We start from the raw sequence: 23,732 nt of genomic DNA, 5'->3' as shown, positions 1-23,732 counted from the left end.
TGGTAAATTTCAAGGTCCCAAAGGTGGCATGTTATTAAGTGACCAAGTTATAGCAATGATGCTGGAAACGTGAGAGCTCAGTGCTGTCAGAATGGACGTCGAATTTCTAGGAATGTAGGAAATATTAAGCAATTAGAAATTCCCAGTCGGGTATTTACTGATGGATGATGACATTAAACTTAATGACTATAGGAAAATAAGGAATTGTGTGTCAGTTAACTTCATAAAAGGACATTGTGTCCTTTTATGCATTTCCTGGCACTTTAAGAAAACATTATGACAGACATTCAAGGATCAGAAAATAGCAGACATACTACTAGTTTATAAGAGAGGACATATGGATAGCCTACAGAATTACAATCAAATGAGCCTAACAAATGGTTTGATGAAGATTATATGATTCATGTTAAACATTTAGAAGACAAATAATTACTTTATGTTGATCATGCCAGTTCGTATCCAATCTTTCACTTTTAGCTCACTTAATTGGTGACTGTGTCTATATAAAAGAAAAAACAGTCCAGAAAATGCTTCGTTGGCCAGGCAGCATGTGTGGGGGAGAAAAACATTTCAGAGCAATATCCTTTCATCGATCTGAAGCATTAACACTTTCTATCAACAGTGATAGGTTGGCTAATTTGCTGACTATTCCCAGCAGTGTCTGTTTTTATATCAAGTTTCCAGCATCCACAGTATTTTGCTTTTGTGCGTATATACTTACATTGTTATATGCAGGCAAAAATTTAACATGGTCTGGCACTAAAAAAAAACAGTCAGAAGTTACATGACACCAGGTTGTAGTTCAATGGGTTTACTTGAAATTACAAGCTTTTGGAGTGCTGCTCCTTTGTCGGTTGAAGTGAAGAAAAAAACACAGCTACAGAATTTATAGGCCCAGAAATCAAAAGACTGTACAGATGGTGTGAGTAGAGTGTTGACTGGCCAAAAAACAAGTTTCTGCAGTTGATCAGAAATGTTGGACTGTATGAGTAAAATGTCACCAGCTGAATGGCAGATGAAGGAATAACCGCTGATCTGATTAATTGAGGAGATAATTGCAAAAAATAAAAAGGTGCTGGAGACAAACCAAATGGCTGAAATAACATGATAGGTATAACAGTCTCATGCCGAGGGTCTAACCAAAGTAACAAGTAATCCAAAACTGTACAAACTAATTAATGTATAGAGATCATAACAAGTTACCAAGGTGGTGGTGTCAAATCAGGACAGTAAGGAAGATTTTACAAATACAGAAGTGTGGTGGGGTTACATGTAGCGCATCATGAACCGAAGATCATGGTTGAGGCCTTCTTCATAGGTATGGAACTTGGCTATCTGTTTCTGCTCGGCGATTCTGCGTTGTTGTGTATCTCGAAGGCCGCCTTGGAGGACACTTACCTGAAGATCATAGGCTGAATGTCCTTGACCGCTGAGGTGTTTCCCGACTGGCAGGGAACATTCCTGTTTGGCGATTGTTGTGCAGTGTCCATTCATCCGTTGTCGTAGCATCGCATGGTCTCGCCAATATACCATGCCTCGGAGTATCTCAGCTGCAGCGTATGAGATAGACAACATTGGCCAAGTCCCGTAAGTTTCTGCTGTGCATACGGTGGGTGGTATTCCCACATGTGATGGTAGTGTCCATGTCGATGATCTGGCATGTCTTGCAGAGGTTGTTGTGGCAGGGTGTTGTGGTCTATGTTGTCCTGAAGGCTGGGTAGTTTGCTGCGAACAACGGTCTGCTTCCTGCCCTCTGCTTGGCAGTTGTTTGAAGGCGGAAAGTGGAGGTGTAGGGATGATATTGGCGAGATGTTTGTCGTCATCGATGATATGTTGAAGGCTACGAAGAACATGGCGTAGTTTCTTCGCTCTGAGACAATGGAACTATGCCACCTACATGCACAAGAAGAACCGGAAACTGGAGAAACTTGGCATCACCACCAGCAGTATCCAAGCCTCCCCCAGAACCATGGTTGAAACTGGTACCACCACAGGGAAATCCATCATCAACTTATCTGACTACATCCTTCAAACAGATGAAATCGAAGTTCTCAGCCAAGGGCTCAATTTCTGCCCCACTACCAACATGGACCCCACTGGTCTTGCAGCAGACACAGAGGAATTCATCAAGCGAAAGGAGGCTCTGAGAATCCTTCCACAGACCCCAAGATTTCAGCAGTGAACCCAATGAGACAACCAACAAATTGGAACAGCCGATGGAGAGATCCGCAGTGCAGCAACCAAAGAAGAAAGAGTTGAATTGGACCTTTCTGGAAGGCCATTGCCCTAGGCTCGACATATATGCTCAAGCTGTCAGGAGATGCATTAATGCCAGATTCATCAACAACACTCACAAGATAGCGCAGAATGTCACCCAAGCGCAACACAGAACCATCTATGCTCTCAAGACCAACTGCAACATCATCATCAAACTAGCAGATAAAGGAAGAGCCATCTTCATACAGAGTAGAATGGACTACTGCATAAAAGTGTCCTGACAACTGAACAACCAGGAACGCTACAGACAACTACCTGCTGATCCGGCTAAAGAACACGCCTGTCAACTCAACAGACCCATCAAGATCTTTGATCCAGACCTTCACAGTATCCTACCCACTCTCACCCTGCTTACTTCTAACTTACAAGACTTCTACTGCCTTTCAAAGATACACAAAGCCAACACACCTGGACATCCCATCGTATCAGGCAATGGGACCCTGTGTGAGAACCTCTCTGGCTATGTTGAGGGCACCTTGTAACAGAATTTATAGGCAGAGAGATCAACAGCAGACCGATCAAAAGATCGTACAACTACTGTCAGTGAAGCGTTGAATAATAAGTCTCTGCACGTGACCAAGAGTGATAGATGGTATGAGTCAAGTGTCAACCGCTGAATAACATGTGAAGGGATGAGCTATAATCCGATTAAATGAAGCCGATAGATAATTACAAAAAATTAAATATAAGATGGTGCTGGAGACAAACTAAATGACTGGAATAACATGATAGGTATAAGAGTTTACATGCTGATGGTCTAACCAAAGTAATAAGTAATCCAAAACTGTGCAAGCTAATTAAGGTAGAGAGATCATAACAATTTATCAAGGTGATGGTGTAAAAACAGGTCAGTGTGGTGGGGGCACATCCAGCACGACATGAACCCAAGATCATGGTTGAGACCATCTTCATGGGTACAGAACTTGGCTATCAGTTTCTGCTCGGCTATTCTCTGTTATTGTGTATTTCAAAGTCCGCTTCTCAGAAGAGACACACGGGATACAACCAATAGGATACCCTTTTTCATCCAGTAATTTCCTGGAGTGGAGAGACTATGCCATGTTCTCTGCAGCCTTCAGTATGTCATCAATGACTATGAGCATCTCACCAAGAACATCCCTACGCCTCCGCTTCTCACCTTAAAACAACCGCCAAACCTTAAACAGACCATCATTCACAGCAAACTACCCAGCCTTCAAGACAACATCAATCGCAACACTATACAACCCTGGCATGGCAACCTGTGCAGATCCTACCATCACACATGGGAACACCAGATACTCATGTGACTCGGCCAATGTTGTCTATCTCATACCCAGTGGGCAAGGATGCATCAGGCATGGTATATTGGTGAGACTATGCAGACACTATGACAATGGATGAATGGACACCGCGCAATAATTGCCAGACAGGAATGTTCCCTCTTGTGATTTCAAATAAACCTATTGAACTATAACCTGGTGTAATGTGATTTCTGACTTTGTCCACACGAGTCCAACATGGGCACTTCCACATCATGTCTTATGGTCCAAATGCAGTGCAACTAGATTTCAGAACTAATAAAGTAGTTTCTGCTGAAAATGTGAAATTGTTGTCTAAGTTACATTTTATACTTCGTGGGGTATGGGTGTTGCTGACAAGGCTAACATTTGTTGCCCATCCCCAAATGCCCTGGAGAAGGAGGTTATGAGCCACCTTATGGAACCATTGCAGTCCATCTAATGCAGGTACACCTTTTAGTGTCAGTGGTTTGCTACAACTGAATGATTTGCTAAGCCATTTTAGAGGGCATTTAAGAATCTGTACAGTGGGTCTAGAGGCATTTGTAACTTGGATTAGGTACGAACTGCAGATTTCCTTCCCTAAAGTACATTCATAAACCATGTAGATTTTTATGGCAATTGATGACAGTTTTTGTAGTACCGTCACCAAGACTGGCTTTCAGTTCCAGAATTTGTTAATTTCTTGGATATAAATACTGTCAGCTGTCATAATTGGATTTGAACCTGTGATTCCAAGGCATTAGCTGGGCTTCTGGATTGTTGGCCCACTGCACCTGTATCTCCTTTAATTATTTTTCCAAACTTGATCCTGTCCTATTTCATCTTTCCAGATCAATAATATGAAAATAAAATTCAAGGAAACCATTGAAAAGTGCGACAGTCTAGAGCAGAAGTTGAATGAGTTAATGAAAGACAAACAAGCTCTCGAGAGAAAGTAAGTAATTTTGCAACAAAAGTTTTGCCAAACTCAAATTACACAGAAGTGACCACCAGTTTAAGTGGTGCACTCTAAAGGTGGTGCTTCTACTTCCTGTTTGTCAAATTTCTTTCCTCCTTTGCTTTTTATCTTTCCCAATGCACCCAGGTAGGTGTTTTTCCTTTATGAACTGAGCTGATTGAGCAGATTGTTTATTTGATAGGGATGTTATAATTGATCCTGTCTTTATCTGATGTCTACACATGAATATTCAGCAAGCTATGTAAGAAAGGATCAATAAAGAAAGGAAATATGTACTAATTTCTTTCCCTTCTTGCGTTCCCAAGTTGCGGGTGCCAACGCTTTCTGTTTTGGTTTTACCCTTTTTTTTTGTTTGTGCGTTGGCAGTGGCTCAGTTGATAGCACTGATGACTATGTATTGCAAGGTCAGAAGTTGAGGCTGGTAGTCTGGTGCCACTATTGAGGGAGTGCTGGATGCTCAGAGCTGCCGCCTTTTGGACAAGACATTGAACTAAGCCTACCTGCCTTAGATAAAAGATCCTGTGGCAATTTCTTGAAGAAGAGCAGGGTGTGTTATTCTGCTATTTATCACTTGATCAACATCATTGAAGCAGATGATCTGGCTGTTGTCACATTGCGGGAGTTTGCTGTGTGCAAATTTCTTGTTGCATTTCCTTAATTGGCTTTGAAAACATTTTGAGATGTCTGGTGATGGGAAGTGTGATATAAATTGAAATATTTTGTTTTTTATTTCTTAAACTAAATTCTTCCACATTTGCTGTCCAATTCTTCACAACTAGGCTGTTTGTGATTTTCACCAGTTCCAAGGATAAATAAATTGCCATGCTGACACATGGCATCATAAGCCATTGGTTCAGATTATTCTTTAAGATATTGTAAAAGTTAAATTAGGAATAATGGTGTAGGTCAGGATGTAATTCTACCTATTATTAGTGAGACTTTACTTGCTGCTCTGTGTGGAGCCTTTTGTACTCTGCAAATACTGAATGGGATCCGATTTTAGGAATTGTTTCATTTTAAAGATTCAAGTTGAATTTGATGGTGCCAGTTTCAACAGGAATGTGTGCTATGTATTGTTTTAGGAGATTTAGGAAATATGGATCTTCTTACAGCTTGTGATGAAAGCTGTGCTAGATTGTACGTTGTGAACTCTCCTTCTGATTTTCTTTCCAAGCATGGTTTATAAAATTCTGCTTAAATTTCTGTAAACTCCAGCTTGTGTTTATAAAATTGAAAATCTATTTTGACTTGGAAATTAATATTCTCATAGACTTGCATGTCCTTTATTTCAAAAAATACTGAATTGCTTGATGAGCAGTTTCTCATTCAAACATTTGCACTGTGGTAAAAATGTCAGATATTTGTACAAACAACAACAACTAAAGTTTCCAAGTCCTAAAATATGAATGTTTGTTTTATGCTGAAGTATTTGGACTAGCATAGCCCTAGACATTTTGATGAATGTTTCTTTTTGGGTTCTAGTTGGTAGTGTTTGTGAGCCTTTTGTATATTTGTGTGTTTATTTGATTTCACCCCTCCTTTCTACAATTTTTTTCCTATGATGAAAGTTATGTTTCTATGATTTTAGTTGTAAAAATTTGCATTTTTTTCTTAAAACCATTCAGGTTGAATGTACATATAGTAAAAGTCAAAAGTAATTGAGAAACTTTTGTTGACATTGCACTGGTGTAAAGTGAGTTGTGTAACTGCAACCTGTCAGCCTATTGATCATCTAAGGCAAAGATTTTTTTTTGTAGTACTTCTGAAATTGTTTATTTCGCAGAAATACAGTGCTAGTCATCAACTGTTCAAGAGTTTAAAATTCTATTTAGCCTCTGAAACTTTACCATATATACCATTTTGACTTTAAAATGTGCAGACTTGTCAAATATATGTAACTGTGGAGTAGAATTAACAAACTGTAGTACTGAATTTAAAGGATTTGATCTAAAATATAGTCAATATGGCTAAAATAGTTGTATTCTTTAAGGCTGTTCTAATTTGTATTCAAATCATAAAGTGCTCCTGTTGCTGCATGTTGTAAGTCTATTGTGCATCGATGTTGCATATCCCACTAATCTGACTAGAAATATGTAATAAACTTTATGAGCAGTAATTTGTTGCTCAAAAGATATATTTGCTAGCATTTTGTTTATTTAGCATCAATACAAGGGAAGGATTTACCATGGGGAATTACGCTTAAATAAGATTGATGGAGAATATCATTAGAACAAAATCAATGACATTTTTTTCTATGACAGAGATGCACATGAAACTGGAGATAGAAATGTATTGCACAGTTGAGAACCACAATAAAAACACGAGCACTGAGCTCTCTGAAAATTTCAAATGAATATTCCTGAATTTTTTTAATGTATCTCCTTTCATGCCATCCTGTTAGGTGTTCTCAACTGAACAACAGAGTTTTGAAATTAGGCACTGAACTGAAAGAGGAACAAGAAATGAACAAATGCTTGCGAGCTAATCAGATCCAGCTACAAACCAAACTGAAAGAAGAGGAAAAGAAGCTGAAGGACACATGTGATGAGAAAGACAGGCAGATTACAGAGGTGCAGGAGCAGCTGCGAGATGTCATGTTCTACCTGGAGACTCAGCAGAAAATCAATCAAATGCCAGCCGATACCCGACAGGAGATTCAAGAGGGACAGATAAATATTGCGGTGGCATCTGCTGCATCGTCACCTGGAGCCATAACCAAACAGACCTCCAGGAGAGGAAGAGGAAAACGGAGCAAATAGTTGAGCTTTCTCATTTTTGAAAGAGGAAAAAAAACAAAAACAAAACCTCCTGGGAGGTGTGTGTGTATATTTGCTTATTTTCAATGCTACTACCATATTTCTGTTATCTATGATTCTATATTCAAGAATTGCCAGTTTTTTTTGGCAGTTGGCTATATTCTGCACTGTGCAGAAAAATTATTTAATACAACATTATTGATTTATATTTGCTGGTATTATAGCTTAAGTGTATGAGCTATGCAGTTGAAAAGGTTTTGCAAAACATGTCAAATGTGCAGGACATCTCAAACTACCTGAGCACAATGATTAATCCACAATAATTTATGGCCAATGGACATTAGCATTAAAGTTATCTATCTTAATGCTTTTCAGTTTTCTTCACATTCACAAGATAGTTCATAGATCTACAAATCCAGCATTTAGATACTATTTTGATTATAGGCAGTATGATTTAAGTGAAAATAGCAAACTTTCAGATCTGCTCAGAATGCATACCTGAAACATTGTAGAATCTAAAAGTCTATTTAAATCGTGTTTTTGCACCTTTATTGCTGACCAGTGATAAATTGGGTGAGAACATTGTATTCATTTGGAATTTTCAGCAGTACAATCACCAAATTAAAGATGTACTAATCTCTCACAGCTGTTAGAGATCTAACTGAAATAAATTTGGGCAGTTTAAATTCAAGTGCATGGAAAAAATGTCCACAATTCAACATTAATTGCAAATTTCATTTATAAGTTGGATAATTTGGCTAATGAGACAGTCATGGTAGTTAATGGAACACTTAATGGTAGTGGAGCCTGCATTTAAAGTGAAATACCTGACTGTAAGTTATTAATGTTCACATTTGGAAAAAGGTAGAGATTGCTTAATGTTAGAACCCCATGTGAAAAGAATCAAAACGTAGATATATAAAGAAAATTACTGAACTGATCTTTGCAGTTAATTGAAAGAATGAGGGTTCATCAAGTTAACTAATTTATAAGCTTTTAACTTTAAAATCTAGAAAGTAAAGTATTATTGAAAGCCGACAAACCATGTCTGTGTATGCACTGACTTTTACAGTTAGATTTTGTGACATTTAAATCCACATTTTTCCCTACTGTGTCTAGCAAATTAACTGTTGACAAGAACAATAAGAACAAGAACACATGTAAGATAAAAGAATGGTAAGCAGCATAGAAAATTCCAGAATAAAAGATGAGCTATGCTTCACCATGAATCACATACTCAAATATTAAACTGTATTAAACTGTATATCCCACTTATGTCTCCAGATGTTGCTTCACTTGTGTCAGTGGCCGTTGCAATTTATTTCTATCTGTAGCACTCGGTTCTTCCATTCTGCAATAAGTTATCCTTGATTTGTAAGAGATTTTATTTCTAATGAACATGTTTTAGTTCTTTCTGAATGACTTAACGGCTAACATCTATTCTTTTTGTAAGGCCAGCATCAGATGGAATTCTGTGATTGCTGTGAACAATCACACTTTGACAAAAAGATTGTGAGATTATTAATATATTATGTAATTTAATTTAAAGCAAAAGGAAGCTTTTTCAATTTATGTACTTTATTTTTGATCTGACCTTAATTCAGAAGTCATTAACATCTTGCAGTTTGTAAAGAAGCCTAAAGGTATAGATTTACTTTGTGCTTTTTGAGTTGATCTGATTATAATGATTAAATATTATGAACGATAGCTGAAGTTAGACAGCTGTAGATTGATGGGTATTGAGTAACTTGCCAAGCAGGTATACTGAAGATTTTTTTTTCCTCTTCAAGAAATCCCTGTTATCTATCCTTAGGGACTATTAGTGCTCACCATTCTTAATTACACTGCACAAGAAGGCAATTTACTAAACTTTTTTTAAGGGTGTTCTGCAACAAATTTCTCTAAAGAAAAATGCCAGTGTAAATTATCTGCAGCGAAACCATGTTCTCTCAATGGAGATATTAATATAACATTTTGTAAAAACATCCTACACTTTTTTTTGAGGGCTGTTCAATCTTGAAGTGCAAAATGATGCATTTTGGGTCAAACTCTTCAATTTGGATCACTGTATTTTAATTTTACATAGAGTCTAATTTGGTCAATTCGATCTAATTTCAATAAACTGAGCAATAATCCAGTCATATATGTGAATAAGGCAGTAGAACATAACTTTTGTCTGTTCAGAATGAATAAGACTTTGTTGAAGCTTTTTTTGTGAGACACTATTAAAGGATTGTTTTAAACAGAATAAAAATTGTTCCGCAGTAAACGTACCTTTAAGTTGTCTTCTATATCGTCTTCATTCCACTTCATACACCTTCATTATTTTTCACCTTTCGTGCTGAGGAATGGTTCCAAAAGCACTAATTTCTCACTACCAGCAGGATCTTAAACTGGGTGAAAGAATCGTAATCAAATCTAATTCTATCACTTTTTATGCATTCACATGAAGCAGAAATTTTACTCTCACCCCTACTGCCAGGTGTAGTATTTCAGCTGAGTTCTAGCAATGTAGAATGGTCTCAATGTGGACTTTACTAGTTTCAAAATTTCCCTACCCCCAGCCTCATCCCATGACCAACCCTCCCCGTCATCCCCGCCTCCTTGACCTGACAAAACCTGTCCATCTGCTCTCCTGCCTATCCGCTCCTCCCACCTCACTGACCAACCCCCACCGCTGCCTACTTGCACTCACTTATCCCACCTACCTTCCCCAGCCCCACTCCTCCTCTCTATTTATTTCAGTGCTCCCTTCCCCCTCCCCCATTTCTGAAGAAGGGTCCTGACCTGAAACATCAGCTTTTTTGCTCCTCTGATGCTGCCTGGCCTGCTGTGTTCCTCCAGCTCCACACTGTGTTATCCTAGACCTTATCTTGATGCCTTATTTCCCTGAGTGGTATTTAACTGTTGTGGGCATACTGTTATTCACTGTATATCCAGGACAAAGCAGCCATTTAATTGACATCACATCTGCAAGCATCCACTCCCTCCACCACTGACACTCGGTAGCAGCAGTGTATACTATCTACAAGATGTGCTGCAGAAATTTACCAAAGATTCTTAGACAGCAGCTTCCAAATCTACAAACACTTCCATCTAGAAGACAAGGGCAGCAGATACATGGGAACACCACCAGCTGCAAGTTCCCCTCCAAGCTACTTACCATCCTGACTTGGAACTATATTGCCATTCCTTTACTGTTGCTGGATCAAAATCCTGTAATTCCTCCAAGGGCAGTGTTTCAACCTACAGCATGTGGACTGCAGCGGTTCAAAAAGGCAGCTCATCACCACCTTATCAAAAGCAACTAGGGATGGGCAATAAATGCTGTCCAGCCAGTGATACCCACATCCCATGAGTGAATAAAAAATTTCCCCCTTGCAAGCTCCATGAGACAATTGCGATCATAAGGACTTGAATTGGAAAGGAATAAAATATCAGAAAATTGTGTTTGGCGTTTGTCAATGTTTCTGGAGAGAAATAAATTCATGTCCTTCAAGATTTCTTAACCTTGTTTTTGGAATTTTTGTTCCCTCCCCCACAATATAATCTATTACAGTCATGCCAGAACTGTATTAAATAAAAAAGTTAGTCTAGCTGTTAGATTGTCACTGCCACTGGGTGTGTAACTGAGTAGTTGCATTCAGCAGATTATAGCTTGGGCTTTCAGTAGATTTCGGCAGTGAATATATATTTGTGGAAAGTTGAATGGAAATGTAATGTTGCCTATTTCTATGCATCCCTCGGCTCATCTGCTCAAATGTTGATCTGTACTTTAATCTTAGATTTGACTATTAAATGCTTTCTTGATTGATGCATTCCAGATGGAAGACCATAAATGGGATCTTATCCAAAATCCTGCTGTTTGTAAACTAACTCCTAACAAGTCCTCTTGACCCATCACTTTGTGTATTGACTTGTCTCCTGATCTAGCAAGGCCTATTTAAAATTCACATCTTGTTTTCAAATAGCTCTGTGGCTTGCCCCTCGTCCCTGTAATCTCTTCTGGCCTTTCAAACTTCACGAGTGCGCATCTCCAGTTCTGTTTGTGTGCATCATTAATTTGGATCATTTCACAATTATCAGCCTTGCATTCAATTGTCTAGACCCAAGTTCTGGAATTTCTTCCGTAAGCTGTCAGCCTCGCTAGTTCTCTTGTATAGGATGATTTTTAAAAATACCTTTTTGCCCAAGCTTCATTATTTGCCCTCATATCTCTCTACAGTTTAGTGTCTGGTTTTATTTGGTATTACTTGAGAAACACTTTGAGATGTCTTATTGTGCTAAAGACTATGGAAATGCAAGCTGTTAGTGTTAAATATGCTTGCATATTATTTCAAGCTTAATAAAAATGGTTCCATTTATGATTTTGGATAGAACTACTGGCAATGATTTATTTCAATTTGATAAGAAGGATCTCATATTTTTAATGCATTGATGTAATTCTTCGATCAAGTTCAACTGTAAGAAACGAACATTATGAAATAAAATTCTGAACTAACATAAATAATTCATGTCCTCACACTAGTATCACGAGCAAATTACTTAATTCCAACAAATCAAATTAGTTATGCTTATTTGATTTGCTATTGAATTATGAATTCCCCACTGCAACGATAAAAATTTTTATGCTTCCAGAATATGGTTGGTAAACAATAATCCAAGTTTTAAAACAATTAGGCATCAATACAAATATGTCAAATAACTTTGTTAAGAAAACATCTTCACAGATGCTGAAAGAGCTGATTATTTCTTGTATTCTCTTTTTATTATAGATTGTGTGATTGAGTGGAGGCTGAGGCAAATAGAAATGGAAACACAGAAAACTTTGTAGGCTTCAAGCCAGAAATGCATTCCATTAGAGGTTTCTAGTCACAAATACAAACCACATTTTTTCCCCAATCCCCTAAATTGTTGGTATACCCATCCCACGTTGTTGGCAGTTCCTGCTGAATAAATGGGAGCTTAAGTTAGAAATTATTAAAGTCCATATTACAGACTGTTTCTTGAATTTATGTTGGCTTATTCAACTGAAGCAGAGAGGGCAGGGTGGAAGAAAGATACTGAATTGGCAAGCATATGAGATTTGCATATGCATACAATATGGAGGTATCCCTTAATCTGTGGACAGGCAACTGTACCGTTCTAGGTTGGACAAAGTACACATAAACTAAAAGGAGTATTTGGAGCTGTAATCTCATTGAATGGTAGAGCAGTCTTGATGTGAATTGTGGAAAAGACTTGATAGGCTAAATGGCCTACTTCAGCTGCTATATCTTTTGGTGGTGTGAGAATGAAAAGTACTAGAGAAGTATTGTAGGTGATAGGAATGTTAAAGAATAAAGCAGTGTTATTGGGTAATGATCCATTCAGAAAAAGGAAAGGAAGGGAAGATATGTTACGTGAGAGATTACTGGAAGGGGTGTAGATTAAGGTCACCCATTGAAAGCAGGAATTGGCACAGTTGAAAATTAGGCTTAAAAGGTCCCATCATGATTCTGTGTAGTGGGAGGGGACTGGGAACATAAACAGACTTGGTTGAGGATCCTGACTACCATGGTAGAAGGGGTTGAGAATCCTCAACTGAGGAAATGGGATTTTATTTCTGAATCATTGGTGTGAAATGGTAAATTAACTGGAGCAAGTGGGACAGAGAAACTGGAGAAGGGGAAATAGAGATTGTTGACCTGCTCGCTGAGCTGGCTTGTTCTTGTTTAGACGTTTCGTCACCATGCTAGGTGACACTGTCAGTGGAGCCTCCAATGAAGCTTCATCGGAGGCTCCACTGATGATGTCACCTAGCATGGTGATGAAACGTCTGAACGAGAACAAGCCAGCTCGGCAAGCAAGTCAGCGACCTCCCCCACAACCTGAACTACAGATTTTTGATAAAACTTTGAAAGGGAAATAGAGTTGCGAAATGAGCAGAAGGGTGATCTGGATAGAGGTAGGATTTAGTGGGCTTTCATTGTTGCATATTTCTGGAGGTAGCAAGCAGTCCAGGAAAGGAAGATCAAAAATGGAGAGTATACAGGTAAAGTAATTGAAAATTTGAAACAATGAAATAAATATTCTAAATTAGGGTGAGTGATAGTCATCAATTTAAGAGGAAAAGAGGTCAGAGGGGAACCTGAGAAGAGAGCAAGGACATGTACATATTTCCTGCAACAATATTACGAATAAATTTAATTATTTTCTGTAAATCTGTTTTTTCCAGTTTTGTACAAACATTTTAAGCATTTGTAATTGGCACTTTGAAGTAACAACACGGTTATTAAAAGAATTTGTAAAAAAAACTTCATTATGTGGCTGGTCCTGGATCAAACTGATTGCTCTCGTCTTGTAACCCTCTATCATAAGTTTTAAGTGATAAGTGAGAAATTGAATTTAGTTTATGTTTAGCAGTAAAAAAAGCTATGAAAGTTGCTAACTTGTAATAACAACCTAATTGATGGCTCATTAACCGTTTTAGACAGATATCAATCAACCACTCCAATACTAAAATAAAATCTGGAAATCTGGCTTAAAAACCAGAAAATTATACAAATACTCAGTAGGTCATACAGAATCTGTAGAGAGAGAAAAAGATTTATGGTTCAGATAAATGACATTTTATGAGAATGATTATCTGCTTCACTTGACCTATACGTCTTTAAGTTTCATGGTGGATTATATATTCTCCTGAATTGGCTTTGCCCACCATTCAGTTGTATGGAACACGCCCAATAAATGCAACCTTTTGACATCAACCTTGTCCTGATAATCTTTTATTTTAAAAAAAGGGATGGGAATGGACCGATTTGAAGAGGTTGTGAATTCATTGTCAGTCCTCAAATCTTTCTAATGCAACAAATTAGCATGATTAATTATTTTGTTAAATAACTAAAGTGTGAAAAAAAGGCTTCAATGCAACTGTCATCTTAGAATATGAGGTACACTTGCAAAGTAGAGATGTTATACACAAAACTAATAGTAGATATGAGCTTTTCCCCTTTGTTGATATATAAATGTTGGTCCAAACAATTACCTACTTTCCTTGTACCAATTTATCCATGTCTGTTTACAATTACAATTTGCTTATTTGCCTTCAGTTATAGCACTCTTGCCTTTGAGTCAAGAGGTTTTGTGTTCTTTTCTCACTGCAGGGCTTGACACAAAAAAAAACTGACACTGCAGCACAGTACAGAAAGAACCCTACATTGTCAAATATGCTACCTTTCAGATACAACAAGAAACGAAGGCTCCATATGCCTTTTCAGGGTAATTGTAAAATATCTCACGGTGCTATTTTGAAGTAAAGCACGTGTTATTCTGGTTAGTCTAGCAATTATTTATCTCTCATCATAATATAAACACATAATTTAGTTATTATGTTTGTAAAAATTTGCTGTGCTTAGATGGCTGCCATTTATCCTATATCATAACACTTCATGCTTTGCGATATCCTATTATGAAAGGTGCTATGTAAATGCAGGTTGGGTGTGTGCTCAGTGAGACTAAGAGGAAATGGTGACCTTTCCTATGAAAGAGCTGGGCAGGAAGCGATGTCCAAAGATCAACATCACAAGTAAAAATGAACTTAATTCAACCAGGCAGAGATAACAGTGATCACTACTCTGTCCGTCTGAGAGCTCGTCCCTCACATGTCACTCACCCGCACCCCTCACCAGCAAAATAAACCTCCGCTCTCGTCGACGACGTCAAAAGTCCGAAAGGACAGGACGGAGAGCAGTGGGGGGAATGAGGGCAAAGACAAACACAATAACAATAAAGGGGGAAAAAAATCCCGTCGCAATACCACTCGTTCCCCTCCATCTCCCGGCCGTTCTTTTAGCAGTGGCGGGTCTGATGATGGAAGGCCGGCTTACTTTTGTGGGTGGGGGAGGGGTGATCGACCGCATTGCCGGTGTGGTGTGGGGGGAGGGGAAGGTGTGAATGCGCCGGTCGGTGGGTGCGCGCGCACATGCCGGCGTGCCCGTATCCTGTTTGTCCGCCCCTCCCCCCCCCCAATACCACCCCGACCCCTCTCTGCCCCTCCCCCCCCTCATCCGTTCACCGTGTTGTTGGTGGCGGCCGAAGCTTTGCGATAGCAACGGGCGCTGCGGCGCTAACTGACTTTGAGGCCTGGACAGGCGAGACGGCGGCCGCATCGACGTTTTCGTATTCCTCGGCGGGGGTGGGGAAAAGGGGGGGGTTTCACTGGTATTGTGGATGCTGGGCCGGACCTTTTCTGTTCAAGGGTTTGAAGTGACTGGAGGCGGCATCTTTCTCCCACCCCCTGCCCTCCCCCCATCACCATCATCGCCCACCATCATGTCCATGAAGCAGCCCAACAGCCGAAAGCCCGGCGGCGGCGGCGGCATCGGGACTGGTGGAGCAGCAGCTGGAGCTGGCGGAGGAGGGAGACAGTCCGGCGGCAGGTAATGAACGGGCTCTGTGTCCCCCTCTCTCTCCCCTCTGTCTCTCTCTTTCTCTATTGGTCCAACTTTAGCCCGAGGCTCTGGAGGCGGCCTTCTGTCACTGATGGGCCCGCCTTTACCCTTCAACATGCCGGGCCCCGGCGTTACCGAGAAACGGAACGGCAGTGTCCAGGCCTTGCGCTCAGGCCTCGTCTTCCAGCGGGCTAATGCCGAAATGAGGATGCGGCCTACACGCCAGAAGCCATAGACATCTATATTCAGGCGGCTTTTAAAATACAGCCATTAAACAGATGTAGATTAACCAATGCTGAAAGAGGATACATTCCTTTAGGGAAATCCGTTAGGTGCGATACAGCGTCAGTGTTCAAAGTTTCTTAGACCTTTACATTTTCTTCAATCTCAACAAAAGTATTTTTATGAAACAGAACTTGTTCAAGGTTTAAACCATTGTCAACGAATATTCGTTAGGCACGAACATATCGAAATGCTGAACAATTATTACACTAATCTTAAATCAAGATCATACTGAGAATTTCAAAGTTACTTGTAATTCGTCAATAATGGAGAGTTATGATGTGACATTAAAATCAGAACAATTGTATTCAAGAGAACAATGTCTTGTATGGTACATGAAGATTTAAATAACCGTACTGTTTTAATAAGATTGACTGCTATGCATGAGGAAAATTAAGCTTTCTGCAAAAATTTGTTCCTTGCAATGAATTTGTGCTGTACATTTTGTGACAATGCTGTACGTACAATGTGAACATTTTACAGAATATTGTGAAATTAAATATATTTATCCTTTAATAGTTAAAATTGAGCTGAAGATGTACTTCAATGGCATTCTGAAAAACTAAGTTTGTGTATGCTTCAGCCCATGTGTTGCAACAGAGTTGATGACTTGGCATTTGAATCATATTTACATTGGTTTTAATTTCCTTATTATTAAATGGCTTAGCCCTTTACTCCATTAATGATACCAGTGTTTTGACTCATAATAATTATATAGCATGTTGAACTAAGTAAGTTAATAAATTGAATCACTTAACGTTTTGAAGTTAATTATGAAAGTTCCAAGTATTTTGTCCCTTACAGCTATAATTATATACTTATCTTCTCTGGAATGATAAGCTTTCCTCTTCCCAACAGTGGCAGATGTTTTGTTAGATTTGTGTTTAGTTTGTACTGATCAGTTTGACATGTTTATTTTTGAAATTTGTGTTTGGCATTGTATTGATTTCATTGCTTTTGTTCAAAGATGTGCAGGTTAGGTGGATTAGCCATGGGAAATACAGGGTTACAGGGATGGGGATGAGTGGGTCTGTGTCGGATGCTTTTTGAGCGGTCGTTGTGGACTTGATGGGCTGAATAACCTCTCTTGGTGTAGGGATTTTATGATCGTGTCAATGTGAATGAGTTTAATTATACATGCCAAAACAAGTGGAACTGTTGTTTCTTAATCCTTTCCTCAAAAATATTTCTCTGCTGTTGGGGAAAAAACACATTCTCGCTTTTCAGGATGTAATACAAATAGCTTTGCTTCAAAGAATTGTCTTGGAAGATTTTTGGCTCTGTTTTCACGACATATATTTTTAAAATTTAGATCATGGGACCTGTAACCAAGGTGGAGTTGGTAATAACTCAAAGCTTTTACAATAATTTTCCTTTTATATGGTAAAATGAATAGTTGCCTGATTTGACACCAGTTTACAATTCATCTTCAATCTGCACATCTCCTGTGTGATTTGCTTGATCTTCCAACATCCCCTTGGACCACATTAGATATCGAAGGTTTAAACGCTAAGCCCATAATCCCTATATCAAGCCTTTTGGAGCTTTTCAAATTCAAACTACTGTTTGAAAAATCATATGTACTTGGTAAATCAGTACTAATACACTTATGTTTAGGAATTTGTATGTAGCCAGGAGAAAGTGGGTGAGGTAAAAACTTAAGTTTATTTCATGCTTTTCACAATGTCAGAATGCCTAAAACATTTCAGACCTAATGAAATACACTTTCTTTAAATTGTAGCCACTGTAATGTAATAAAATGTGACAACCAGTTTGTTCATTGCCAAAGAAACAAGAAGATAAATTATCAATTAATCTACCTTGATGCTTCAAGCTTATGTATTGGGCAGGACACTGAAGAACTTCCCTGCCTATCATCTTGTATGGAAAACAGCTGGGTTTCAGTTTAATTTATCTTTTTTAAAAAAAAAAATTACAACTCCAATAATTCAGTGCACACTTTATTTAGGTCAGCCTTCTATGGAGCCAGAAGTCTGGAGTTTGTCTTGAATTTGTTATTTCCTGGCTGAGAAGTGTGCAAGTTACCATTGAATAAAGGCTATCAGTCAGTTTTCCAATTTGGTTTCTCTGACACAATGTAACCAGGTGAAAAATAGTATCTTGCTAATTTCCAGGACAGATCTCTTTCTCTTGCATCCTCAAAACCCTTTCTCCGTTTGTCCTAACTCCATTGCATTACAACCGCTCATTAGAGATTGGAAATGACTGTGAAAGATCATTTTCATGTTGGTCTTTTCAGTCATGGCAAGAAAATGTCTTAAATCCTACTTGTTTAATTTGAACTAAAATGTATGGTAATCCACTTTGGTATACCATCCTTGTGGATTTATGTTTGGATTAGGTGTGGCTGTTAGTTCACTCCAGTTTCACAGAATCCCTGATTGAAGCATAACAGATTCTCCATTTATTCACTATTTATTTGATAGTAAATGAACAGCAAGGTCTACTTTATGAATCTGTGCTACAGTTGGGGACCTTTATCTGAGAGGTACATAAATTTGGCCACAAGTTCCTAATCTATACTGGATGGCCTGCCCTTTCTGACTGGCAAGTGCCAGCAGTGCTCCTTTGTCAAATCTGTTGTCGTGTATCCATTGGTCAAATGACTGTCTATTTCACTCAACAGTTTTTAAGTGAATGCAATGAACATTTCTGTATTGTAGGACTACCATTCAGGTTATCTATCTTCAACAGCAGTTTGGAAAATGTACACTTCTATTTTATACCTTCCTTTTCAAATTTTCCAACTTTGAAACAGTTCTTTATGATTTGCTTGCATGCATTGTCTGGATTGCATATTTTGCAAACATTGTGCAATCTCCTGATTAGGAAGTATTTGCTTAATCTTTTACATCACAGTCACAGCATTTGGTTGTAAAGGAATTTGGGAACTCCTGAGGTCATGAAAGGCTCTAAATTTTTTTTCCTGTCTTTTAACAATTTTGCTAGTAAAGCTATGGCTCTTAGATTTAAAGTTTATTATAATTATACTGAGAGGGAGAAGCAGTACTAGTTGTGATTATACATGAAAGCTGTATTTGGGGCTGGGCCTGGATGAATTTTGATGATAAAATGGTTTGGAGACATAGAAATGGGCAGAGGGTTCCTTATCCTTTGCATTTCTCTTGAGTTTTAATACAGACTCTTCATCAGGTTGTCCGGTGGCTAGTCATGTTATAGTGGACCCTACAATCTACTTTGTTTCTAGATTATGACCAACTTTGACAAGCATCTTCCAAAGTGTTTGTATTCAAGGTGAATGTGTTGCCTACTTGACTTCACTCTTCATAATCAATATGCACTAAATGCCATGTTGATCCAGTGGTCAGCAATATGGTAAGGATCCTGTAGAATTGGTCAGGAGGCAAATGTAGGGCTTGGGTTAGTCTTCAAATTGCTCTTCACTTGGTTACTCTCAGTCATAGCCTAGTTATCTTAACTGTATAAGATTAATCCAGAAGATGTGGAATTAAATTTGATGGTGGCTTCTTTTCTCACTCCTCCATTCTCTTTTTGGTATTTTGTTATGTTCCTGAAGACATTCTGCCCATCAGTGGAACTCTGAATACTCAACATTTATTACTTCATTATAGAATGGTAGGTGGACACCGCTGGGTGAGAAGATTATCAGTTAGTTTTTAGATAGGAGTCCAGAAATGAGACCTTTCATTATCAGCACTGGTCACAAGGTCTGTGCATTTACTGATAAAGTTGACTTGCATTCTAGAAGGTAGTGAGGTTAGATGCTAGTCAGTAAGATTTTCCTGTTTTGCCCATCCTGCAGTTTTTTGAAAGACAAGTAATTCTTTCCACCTACAGCATTGGTCATTGACCTATCTAAATTTCAGTTATGTAAAGAAATTGAAATGGTAGAAACAGGATATTTTTTGATAAGCATAGACTGTTTTATTAATTCTGTACAATGCATGCTGCATCTCATGTGTCTATTGTAAAGTGTGGAAAGAGGACTGACATCAGGGCTGGTGGAGTTAAAACCATAGAAGTAACTTACCCTTTGCTTAAAATTACACTTGTCATTTCCACAAGTAAATAGTGAATTTAACACTCTAGCTGTAGACATTGACATGTTTCTCCCTGTTCTCTGGCTTCAGTACCATGCCCAAAATGTTAAAGGAATTGTGACAAAATATTTGAATTTGTGTTAATTTAGAAACAAGTGTTGATTCCCCCTTTACTTCCAAAGTTTTTGATTTTCTAGGAAATTTTATTCCACTGACTGAGCTCAGATTTTAACTTGTGTTTACACAATGAGTTCTTGATAATTCAAGTCTGCTTATTTGTGATATCGGTACAAAAAAAGTGTGGCTGGAATCTTCAGTTTTCAAAAAAGCTCTTGAAAACCTAATTTAGTGCAAATCATGAAAGTAAATCTGCTGTCCACCTGAACCTTAGACAATCTAGCAGCTGTTCAAGGTGGTGCCATTAAAGGCAGTATGAGTGTTTTCATTAGTGCAATTTAAGGAAAAGTGTGGACTGGAATTGTTTTGTTTTTACTGGATTGTACTCATTTTATTTTGTGGAGGTCACCTGAAATCAGCCAACCAGTGCAAGAGATTGAAGAATTTTAAAAGGAAAGTATGTCCAGCATAAGTATAGTATCAAAAAAATTTGAATTGAGAGTTGGACAGCATCAAATGGAATGAATAATCGGGTTGAGTTTCTGCTAATTGTGCCATTGATGGATATTTGAGGAAGCTCTTAAAATGCAGTCTTTTTCAACACAGACAAAATTTAATTCACAACTGTATGCCAATGCAACTAGATTTGAATGATTCTGAATAGGTTTTAATCAGTTGTTTTCAGTAAAATCAGGTCACTTGCATGTTGAATTAATGCTTTTCTGTGAATAACCCATTTTCAGTTACTTCAAGAAAACTACACTAGGGTACTCTTAAATATCTCTGAATATCTTGAAGTTTAAAAAAAATCCATTCTAAAATGCTGCCTAATTCCATTAATCTCTCAGAAAATAAATGAATATAAACTTGAGCGTAAAAAACACTTCCAAAGTTTATGTAGTTCTGAGCACATTGAATGTCAAAGTGCAAACTCTTGACTTAAGTATTTGTTTTATTAAATTGCTTTTGAATTTTTTTGGTTTATGTACATTAAGTAAAAACAGGCAGTTGTTTTAAAACATGTTGATTCGGATGAGATGCCGAAAGACTGGAGGATGGCTAATGTTCTGCCACTGTTTAAGAGATGTAGTAAGGAAAAGCCAGGAACTATGGACCCGTGAGCCTGATGTCATTGGTGGGTAAGTTGTTGGATGGGATTCTGAGGGACAGGATTTGAGTGCATTTGGTAAGGCAAGGACTGATTAATGATAGTCAACATGACGTGTGGGAAATCATGTCTAACTTGATTGCATTTTCTGAAGAGGTGACAGAGAAGATTGATGAAGGCAGGGCGGTAGACATCTTTGTGGACTTCAGCAAGGTGTTTGACAAGGTTCTGCATGGTAGACCGGTTGGTTAGCAAAGTTAGATCCCATGTAATCTGAGGGTGCTAGCCAATTGGATACAAAATTGGCTTGAAGGTAGGAGACAGAGGGTGGTGGTAAGGTGGGTTGCTTTTTGTATTGGAGGCCTGTGATCAATGGTGTGCTGCAAGGATTGTATTGGGTCCACTGCTTTTTGTTTTTTATATAAATCATTTGGATGTGAATATCGGATGTATGGTTAGTAAGTTTGCGGATGACACCAAAATTGGTGACTCAGTGGACAGTGAAAAAGGTTATCAATGTACAATGGGACCTTGATCAGATGGGCCAATGGGCTGAGGAGTGACAGATGGAGTTTAATTTAGATAAATGTGAGGTGTTGTATTTTGGTAAGGTAAACCAGGTAGGACTTATCCAGTTAATCAGAGGGCTCTGAGGATTGTTGCCAAACAAAAAAGACTTTGGCGTGCAGGTGCATAGTTACTTGAAAGTAGACTTGCAGGTAGATACAGTGGTGAAGAAAGCATTTGGCAAACCTATCTTTATTGGTCATGCATTGAGTACGTGAGTTGGGAGGTCATATTGCGGCTGTACAGGACATTGGTGAGGCCACTTTTAGAATACTGCATTCAAATCCCACCCCCGCCCCGTGCCACTGTAGGAGCGATATTGTTAAGCTTGAAAAGGTTCAGAAAAGACTTACAAGGAGGTTCATGGGATTGGAAGAATTGGAGAGGCTGAATAGACTGGGGCTTTTTACCCTCGAGCATTGGAGGGTAAGGAGTGATCTTCTAGAGTTTTGTAAAATCCTGAGGGGCATAGATAGGGTGAATAGTCAAGGTCTCTTTCCCAGGGTGAGAATGTCCAAAGCGAGAGGACATAGGTTTAAGGTAAGAGGGGAAAGATTTAAAAGGGACCGAAGGAACAACATTCATGCAGAGGTTGATATGTGTATGGAACGAGCTACCAGAGGAGATGGTGGAGGCAGCTACAATGACAACATCTAAAAGGCATCTAGGTCCATGAATAGGAACAGTTTAGAGGGATATGGGACATATGCTGGCCAACGGGACTAGATCATTTAGGACATCTAGCCAACATGGATGAGTTGGACCGAAGGGTCTGTTTCTGTGCTGTACAACTCTATGGTTCCAAAATTGCAGATGTTTAGCAATTGTTCACAATTATTTGAATATTTTCATAGTGCAGTACTTTGGGTTTAATTTTATTGGTGTGAATACTTATCACTTTATATGCATTTAATTATAGCATTGTACATTGCAGTGGTTTCCCAGCTTTTCTTTGGGGGTATGCTGGCAGTGTTGACATACTTGGGGAGCCCTCACATATATTAAATTCTTGGTACTTGCTGTCCTAACTTGCAACAGAAAATGTCACGTACCCAAAGGATAATAGTGTTGTATAGTGCTTTCTAATAACTTACGAGTGCAGCAGTAATTTAGTCAACTAACATCTCAAATTATGGAAATTATCTGTTACCTTTCAATTATAATTTCTATAATGGACCCATTTGCATTACACATTTTTATTAGTGGTTTATGAATTGCCAGCAGGGTTACAATTCTCCAGCTCCTATGAATTGTCGAGAAAGCTGCTTGTCTTTCCCTGTATAAGAGACTGTTTGTGCTGAACATCTGGTTGTCTAGCTTTCTTGGCTACTTGACTTATATAGCTTTGGATTTGACTTTTTGTTTTTGCTTCTCAGATATCAATTACTTTTGAGGATGTATGCATATACATGGAGTTAATTCTGTTCTTTGTGGTTTTTCATGACGGTACCAGAGACAGACAATTTCTTTAAAGAAGGCCAGCCTGTTCATTAGGAAGCTGGGGAGTTTAAGAACATGACAGGTGGTTTACTTGAGTCTGCCTATGCCACCCTGATGCAGTTGAGCAATGTGTCCCATTGCCAGCGCTCAGGAATGAACATGCGGCCTGAGAGATTATGGAAAACTCAAGGCCAACTCAGGGAGGATAGAAACCTCAAGTTCTTTGAAGACTATCAAAATGCATTCCCAGGATGTCTGTGACCATGAAATATCCTTTGCAATGCTCACTTTCCCTTGGGTAAATTGCAGTTTTGATAATGGCTGGTGTTTTCTTCAACTACCTTTCCAAGCATCTGTAGCAAAATTGTAACAACTGTATGAGCTTGGCAACTGGTTGCAGAGGTTAATCCTGTGCAATAAGGAATTTAACTTGATTTAATGCTTCTGTAATTGCATGCAATTTATTTAA

At 38.6% G+C, this 23,732-nt stretch overlaps 1 protein-coding gene across 1 annotated transcript; it reads left to right on the top strand.

Moving 5' to 3' along the window:
• The first annotated feature begins 4,320 nt into the window (after positions 1-4,320).
• On the top strand, positions 4,321-9,560 carry LOC125481427 (BRCA1-associated protein-like). The gene is made up of 2 exons (XM_048592964.1): positions 4,321-4,494; positions 6,920-9,560. The coding sequence occupies exons 1-2, from the start codon at positions 4,400-4,402 to the stop codon at positions 7,275-7,277; spliced, it is 453 nt and encodes a 150-aa protein (XP_048448921.1). The 5' UTR covers positions 4,321-4,399; the 3' UTR covers positions 7,278-9,560.
• The last annotated feature ends 14,172 nt before the right edge of the window (positions 9,561-23,732 follow it).

Source organism: Rhincodon typus, unplaced genomic scaffold (genome assembly GCF_021869965.1).
Source record: "Rhincodon typus isolate 14 unplaced genomic scaffold, sRhiTyp1.1 hic_rhity00002112, whole genome shotgun sequence".
Classification (NCBI taxonomy): domain Eukaryota; kingdom Metazoa; phylum Chordata; class Chondrichthyes; order Orectolobiformes; family Rhincodontidae; genus Rhincodon; species Rhincodon typus.
The sequence above is the reverse complement of the archived record's forward strand: the minus strand, read 5'-3'. Positions and strand labels throughout refer to the sequence as shown.